The sequence below is a fragment of the Benincasa hispida genome, chromosome 1 (assembly GCF_027475165.1).
Source record: "Benincasa hispida cultivar pf3 chromosome 1, pf3_genome.v1.1, whole genome shotgun sequence".
Classification (NCBI taxonomy): domain Eukaryota; kingdom Viridiplantae; phylum Streptophyta; class Magnoliopsida; order Cucurbitales; family Cucurbitaceae; genus Benincasa; species Benincasa hispida.
In genome coordinates this window covers 18,556,099-18,564,352 of record NC_143478.1, presented here as the reverse complement: position 1 = coordinate 18,564,352, position 8,254 = coordinate 18,556,099, and the positions used below count along the sequence as shown (strand labels likewise).

General features: G+C 39.8%; 1 protein-coding gene and 1 non-coding gene across 2 annotated transcripts; one reads left to right on the top strand and one right to left on the bottom strand.

The window, feature by feature from the left end:
* Positions 1 to 5,382: 5,382 nt before the first annotated feature.
* On the bottom strand, positions 5,383 to 5,486 carry LOC120070448 (small nucleolar RNA R71). The gene has a single exon (XR_005479944.1). It is a non-coding gene; the product is annotated as a small nucleolar RNA R71 (small nucleolar RNA).
* An 808-nt stretch (positions 5,487 to 6,294) lies between these two features.
* On the top strand, positions 6,295 to 7,212 carry LOC150038303 (uncharacterized). Its single transcript, XM_090312616.1, has 2 exons — positions 6,295 to 6,493; positions 6,578 to 7,212. The coding sequence occupies exons 1-2, from the start codon at positions 6,295 to 6,297 to the stop codon at positions 7,210 to 7,212; spliced, it is 834 nt and encodes a 277-aa protein (XP_090168742.1).
* Positions 7,213 to 8,254: the final 1,042 nt, after the last annotated feature.

The following is an 8,254-nucleotide window of genomic DNA, read 5'->3' as shown; positions in this document are numbered from 1 at the left end:
GATAGACAATCTACAGTTTGTCTTAACTGAGGACTATCCTCATTCCTAGCTCTAATACAAACCGAAATGTTTGGGATGTATATGACAGATGGGTCAAGGCTAATGATATAGCATGTGCTTATATCCTCGCCAGCTTATCTAATGTGTTGACAAAAGAAGCATGAGGATAAGAGTACTGCCAAAGAGATTATGGAATCTCTGCGAGGGATGCCATTAAGTACGTTTACAATAGTCGCATCAAAATGGGGACCTATATTTATAAACATGTCCTGGATATGATGGTCCACTTTCATATGGCAGAAGTAAACAGTACTGCCATGGATGAGAGAAGTCAAGTTGGTTTTATTCTAGAATCTCTTCTGAAGAGTTTTCTGCAAATTTTGAATGCATTAATGAATAAAATTTGACTACTCTACTCAATGAGCTACAGGCTTACCAGACAATGTTGATTATCGAAGATGATTTTTGCTAGAGTTTGTAGTTGAAGATGGTTGTCGGAGCCTAGAGTTGATTACATGAAGGTATTTTTGAGTTGGTTGTCAAAGTTTATCATCGGGGGTGGTTTTCGAATCTCGGAGTTGGATAAGCGAAAGTGATCGTCAAAGTTGATCATCGAAGAAGGTTGTCAAAGCCCCGAGTTGGTCGTTGGAGTTGTTCGCTCAAAGGTGATCATCGAAGGTGATTTTCATCAAAGTTTATAGTTAGAGTTGGTCATCGGAGTTTGTTGTCGAAGCCAAATGGTCGTTGGAGTTGGTAGCGCAAAGGTGGTCGCCGAAGTTGGGTCACCGGAGGTGATTGTCGGAGGCCAGAATTGGTTGTTGGAGTTGGTTGCATGAAGGTTGTCGGAGCTCGGAGTTGATCGCCAGAGCTATCATTGGAGGTGGTTGTCAAAGTTCAAATTTCGTCGTTGGAATTATCATCGGAGGTGGTTGTCAAAGCCTGGAGTTGATCATCATAGTTGTCATCGGAGGTGGTTGTCAAAGCCCGAAGTTAGTTTTTGAAGTGTGACGGTGGCCAATGGGTAGAGCCATTGAAAACATAAGAAGAAGGAAGAGTTGGGGTAAGTTAGGGTGAGTTGGTAAAATTACCAACTCAACTCCACCAACATTTAAAGTTGGTGGGCTAAACAATGAATTGGTATATTATATCAACTCAACTCATGTTGGTGAGCCAAACATCCCCTATATGTTACATGTGATATAAATATAGTTTAATATTTATATATATTAAGTTAGTTAATATATATAAAGGATCTTTTACTTAAGAGTTCCATGAGCGCATTCGGATCACTCCAATTTCACAGTGACCGAAATACACAATATACATTCAATCGCACAGATATGCAAACGAACAGTCAATTAAAGGCATGCTTTGAACAAAAATAAACGAGGGAGAGAGTTTCCATACCAGTTGAAGACATTCTTCAAACTTCAAAACTTAAAGCAGCGGAAATATCTACCCGATCAACAATCGCACGAACACAAACACCGCGGGGACGACACCACCAGAAAAGAGCCCCAGGTATTCTCGGAGTAACAACCCAAAGCGTTGTCTTTGGTGAATTTGGTAGAGGAAGGAGGAAGCATGGATAGTGTAGGCGTACAAGTGGGAGAGGAAAAGATGCTATCGTATAGCAAAATATTTATCGTTTAGGAGAAACTACACGATCGTGTAGATTTTACTGAACGATCATTTAGAAAATGGTATACGATCGTTTAGCAAACTTGGCATACTATACGATTGTTGATAACTTGTAGAAATACAAGTTATTTTGGCTCTTAAGCTGAAACAACTAAGGTTTTGAATGATAAAATCTCCTCATTTTTAGAAGAAAAGCATGGAATTACTCAAACATTAGCAAACTCGTGCAAAAGAATGTTTATTACTAAATACTGCGGCACTAACGCGTTATAGTGCAGGATTTCATGATTGGGAAGTGTTGCAGGCAAAGTTCTAATGCATGGGCCATGCGTCAGAGGGATTCAATGCAAAGAAGATTCATTGATTCAGGCTGTTTGTGTCAAATCACCACTTGCAAGTATGGGCACCTGCAGCAGGCGGAGTCTGAAAAGCTTCCGAGTGTCAGGCGGTTGACCAGAGATGGACTTTAATGCTACCCATCATTAAGCTGGAGATGATAAATAGATGAAATCCCTCCAGAGTTCGAAGTTCAGAAATTTTCAAGTTCTCACTCTCGGTATTAGCATAGTCGTAGTTTATAGAAGCTGTACTGTGGTGCCAAGAAGAGCGGAAGGGAAGAGAACCACCATCACTGTCGGTCAAGGAGCGAAGGAAGCCAAGCTGGAGAGAGACACTTCATCCAATTCCTATACAAGTGATTGTACACAAATAGAATTGAGCCAAAGAAATACAAGAGATTGTACTCTGCGGCTTGACTCAGTTCCTTTCATCTCATTTATCACTTTCGTACTTTCATATTGATTTTGTAAAGACAATCTGCTTCTTTATAAAATTCATATATTTGATCCATCACACTTTGCCATTGTTTATTTCTTGTTTATGTTGGATGCATCTATACTTCATGCAAAATTTCATTTCAAACGCTTAAGCCAACTTGATCAACTGGTAAAAGCATCTTTAGCTTAGATTATTCGAGAGAATAAATAAGCCCGCATCAAGTGGAACGCCTAGTATATCTAGAGATAGATTTACTGGTTTTTATTGCATCCTATGTTTGACGAATGCATCCTAGAGATAGGTTTTGTATGTTATTCGCATTGAGAAGTGTTGAATAAAATCTAACGCATAAACAAAGATAAAAAAATCATCTCATTCATCACATTCTAGTTCGTGTACACTCATCTTAGATCGACGCATACCACTTGCACTAAAATCCATTTCCACACGACCCATCATTCTCTACTCAACTCTTTTGTATCTTCTTGCACAAGCACAACACCTTAGTGTAAATAACACATTCCTTCATACATTTAGGAAATCCCTACTGTAGGATCTAAAGGCAACACTAGAGGGGGAGTGAATAGGGTTGACTACCAATTTTTAAAAAATAATTTTATCTTTAAACAATGCTCAATAAAGTTAACCCACTAATTTGATTAAAGAAAATTTATGCAAGACAAAACTTAAATCATGCAAGCTATGATAACTTCAAATTTAAAGACAATTAATCAAGGATAAATTTAAATAACACACTAAAAATTAAATCATGCAATTAGGAAAGATTAAAAAATAACTAAGACAAGAAGCAAAAAATTGAAAACCAGAAATAAAAGAGAGATAGGAAGAGAAAACACCGGGAATTATAGTGGTTCGACAAATTGCCTACTCCACTCTCCAAGACTCCTTCTTAGGTATTTCACTAAGTGATCCTCTTGCAGGTGAGGACCAAATCAACATACGGCCCTCTTTTTCTTAGGCTAAAAAGAAACTCAATATCCTTTTTACTGGTTCAGGATTAAACCAATTTCTTTTTCTCACAACCCAAGGTGTACCCACACCTTAATACAATTCCCAAAACTTAAAAGAAAACCTCACAATATTACCTCTTGAAGGCTAAATACATAAGTTGAACACTAAAAAAAACTCACAAAAATAACTCTAGGCCAATTTAGGAGCAAAGAGGACAAAAATTTGAGTGTAGAGAGAAGTGAGAGCTTAAGACTTGATAGCTTTTGGTGTGTCAATGAAGAGTAAAATCAAGTTGAATTTATAGGCGAGGGGGACAAATTTTGGCCATTTGATATGATTGCAAATGAAGGGTGGAGATTGAATAAAAATAGAAAAGGAAAGGATTTGTAATCAATAGAGGAATTGAAAAGGAAAGGATTTGTAATTAAGAGAGGAATTGAAAAAATGGAATTATTGAGATTTGGAGAATAAAAAAGGATTTGAAGGATGACAATTTAGAAATAAAATCAAATTTGAAAAGGCTGAAAAATCTTTAACCACGCCACATGTCACCATACTATTGATCCACGCGTCAACTAACGATTTCTCCTCCTTTTCCTTTTTTTTTTAAATATCAGCTGCCACTTGTCATTATCTTATTCGTCCACGGTCGCCACGTCACTACCACATCATGTGCCACATCATCGCCACGCAAGCAAAAGTGATCGTTGGAGTGCCACATCAGCAAAATTGACCGTTTGTGTGCCACGTCAGCCACCACGTCGGATGCCACGTCAGCAAGGTGCCACGTGTCACTGCCATGTTAGATTTCCTCTCCAGACTTCTTTTGCTTATAACTTTCTCGTTTGAACTCCGATTTGAGTGATTCAAATTTCGTTGGAATCGTCTTTCCGAGCTCTACAAGATAGTAACTCTGAAACGCTGAAAATGTTAGTAAAAAAATCTGAGTTTGTTATCATCAAAATACTTGGTTTGATTGAAGCCCTAAAGCTAACACCTATAACAACTACAACGCAAGGTCTGCGTTAGCTTAACCTGAATCCCTGAGTTCGACCCTAGACTTACCAGGAACCTAAATTGGATTTATACTTGGGTCTGGTTTAGGAAAACTTGAACGTCAATAAGAGGAGTGTCGTGCCTTCTGTTGCACATTTCTAACGCACCAACGCGTTACAAATACATAAACAAATCAAAGCATCAATGCATCATTCATACTTAGAACTTATTCTTCCAATTTATTTTATACAATACACTCCAAACTTTAATCACGATAGCAATGAATAAGTTTTTGGCGTCGTTGCCGGGGATTCAGAAACAAAACTAACCAGAAACTTCGTTTGTATTTTTTGTAGGAACACTTCAGTCGAGGGAGTATTATGAGCTAAGCCTAAGCTTGTGAATGTTTATGAGCAGGGAGATCACTCCTAAACTTATATACGACCCCGAGATTGAAAAGACCTTCCGACGTAGAAACCAATCTAATCTTCGTCGAAGGTTGAGGCAACAACTTCTTAGACAACAGAACAGGCAACAAGCAATGGCGGACAACCAGACAAATTAGAACTTAGCTCAACAACTAGCTCATGCTGCGCAAAATCCGATCCTAATGGCGAACAGTAGCACGCGTCCCATGAGGAAGTATGTGTCTCCTGTATTGTATGATTTCTCCCCAGGAATCATATACCCAATGCCAGATGGGACGAGATTTGAGATGAAATCTGTAATGCTTCAAATGCTCTAGACTGCTGGACAATTTGGGGGTGGTCGTGGAGAAGATCCTCAAAACACATGAAACATTTCTTGGAAATTTGTAACTCATTCGTGATTCCTGGAATCACCCCAGAAGCGATCAGGCTATCTTTGTTTCCCTATTCTTTGCGTAATGATGCAAAACAATGGGTAAGCTCATTGGAGCCTAGTGAAATCACAACCTGGAAGAAGTTAGTGGAGAAATTTATGCAAAAATACTTCCCACCCACCACTAATGCAAGAAGGCATCGAGAGATTATGAATTTTGAGCAAGAAGAAGTTGAAACCTTAAGCGCTGCATGGGAGCGTTTTAAGGGATTGGTAAAAAATTGCCCGAATCATGGACTACAACTAACTATCCAGATGGAGACTTTTTATGGTAGATTGAATAGAGCATCGCAGATGGCAGCCGACGCGGCTGTAACTATTGGAATTATGGATAAATCTTACACTGAGGCTAAGAAGATATTAGACCACATTGCTGAGCACAACATGGAATGGGTGGACGATTCGTATAACGCAAGAGCTGACAAGAAGAAGAGATCTCAGAATGTTCATTCTATTAATTACGTAATAGCCAAACTATCTGCACAAGTGGCTACGATGACCATCCTTTTGCAGAACATATCGCTAGGGAACGCATCAAACCAGTAGAAGGTGAATCAGTTAGAAGCATTCAGGCAGCCCATGGTTAGTTGTGTGGGCTGTGGAGATCCTCATTCCTATATTGATTGCCCACAAAACTCAAAATCAGTATGCCTCATTAAAAACAACCCATTTTCCAATACATATAATCCCGGATAGAGGAACCATCCAAATTTTTCTTGGACAGAAAACCAACAGGAGCACCACCCAGGGGCAAACCAACAACAAAGGCAAGGATCGTCGCCTGCATTCCAACCAATGCATCAGCAACACCAACATTCCTTTAATAGAGGAGGTCAGTTGTCAAGTTCAAGATCTCCACTTGAGAACCTATTGAAGGAGTACATCGCCCAAAATGATGCTTTGCTGAAAAGCCAGGCATCGTCTATCAGAAACCTACAGATACAAGTAGGGCAGATAGCGAGCGAGTTGAAGAATAGGTAGCCTGGAGTTTTGCCTAGAAACACTAAAACTCCTAGGAACAACAATGGAAAGGTGCAATGTCACGCGATGACGTTGCGAAGTGGAAAAGCTCTTGAAGAAAGAAGAATGAATCCAAGAAACAACAGTCCTTCAAAAGAACACAATACACGTTCAATGGCAGTAGAAGATCAAGAAGAAAGAACGCCTGAAACCACAAGTCATTCAGAGCCAAGCACATCTAACACGGGAAAACCTGCGGTGCCGCTGAACGCACCATTTCCTAGACGTTTGATGAAGAAGAATGATTAACAAAAATTTAAGCATTTTCTTGAGCTCCTCAGGCAATTGCATATCATTATTCCACTTGTAGAAGCTTTGGAGCAAATGCCAAAATATGTCAAATTTTTTAAGGACATTTTGACAAAGAAAATGAGAGTCAGCGAGACGGAGGTAATTGTGCTAACGCAGGAGTGCAATGCATTAGTAAGCAACAGTCTACCCAAGAAACAGAAGGACCCTGGGAGCTTTACAATTATGTGCTCGATAGGAGGGTTGGATGTGGGACATGTGTTGTGCGATTTGGGAGCAAGCATTAATCTCATGCCACTCTCAATCTTCAAGAAATTGGGAATATGTGAAGCACAAACCACTTCTGTTACTCTTCAACTCGCTGACAGAACGATCAAGTACCCTGAAGAAAGGATTGAAGATGTTCTGGTAAAAGTTGACAACTTCATATTCCCAGCAGATTTTATCATCTTAGACTATGAAGCGGACAGGAATGTACCAATTATCCTTGGACGCCCCTTCCTAGCCACTGGGAAAGTTTTAATAGATGTGCATAAAGGAGAATTGACTATGCGCGTAGACAATCAAGAGGTGAAGTTTAATGTGTTAAACGCATTAAAATTCCCGGATAGTGAAGATTGTCAACTGAATAGTATAGAGTTTCCTAAAGAAGAAGTGACCCAAGTGTGCGAGGTCCTTGCGTTGGAGGAGAAATGAAAGAACCAGAGCCGCCAAGTATGAGTGAGCGGCGGATGAAACCAACACGTCCATCACTAGAGAAACCACCAGAACTTGAGTTGAAACCGTTACCTAGTCACCTGAAATATGCCTTCCTTGGAACAAACAAAACTTTACCTGTAATTATTTCTGCGAATCTTATTGAGCCTAACAAACATTCTCTTTTGCAAATGTTGCAAAAGCACATGCGTGCAATAGGTCGGACGCTAGCGGATATCTGTGGCATCAGCTCATCTTATTGCATGCATAAAATCAGGCTTGAAGAAGGGCAGTCAGGATCAATTGAGCCTTAAAAAAGGCTGAACCCTATAATGCAAGAAGTGGTCAAGAAAGAAATCTTAAAATGGTTGGACGCAGGAGTGATCTATCCTATATCTGACAGTAGCTGGGTAAGCCCAGTCCAATACGTTCCCAAGAAAGGGGGAACAACTGTGATAGTCAATAGCAATAATGAACTCATTCCTTCAAGAACTGTCACGGGCTGGCGTATCTGTATAGACTATAGGAAGCTCAACGTGGCAACCAAGAAAGACCACTTCCCCCTTTCTTTCATTGGCCAAATTCTTGATAGACTTGCTAGAAAAGAATTTTATTGTTTTCTCGATGGATACTCTGGTTATAACCAAATTTTGATTGACCCAGAAGATCAGGAAAAGACAACATTCACCTGTCCCTTTGGAAAATTTGCGTTCGGACGCATGCCCTTTAGGCTATACAACGCACCTGGAACATTCCAAAGGTGTATGATGGCAATTTTCTCTAACTTCTTGGAGAAGACCGTTGAAGTCTTCATGGACGATTTCTGAGTCTTTGGAGACTCATTCCAATCATGCTTAGATAATTTGGAGGCCATCCTTGCTCGATGTGAGGAAACGAACCTTGTGCTGAATTGGGAAAAATGTCACTTCATGGTGACTGAAGGAATTGTCTTAGGCCACAAATTATCTAAAGCTGGGTTGGAAGTTGATGAAGCCAAGATAGATGTCATAGCTAAACTTCCACCACCATCAAATGTTAAAGC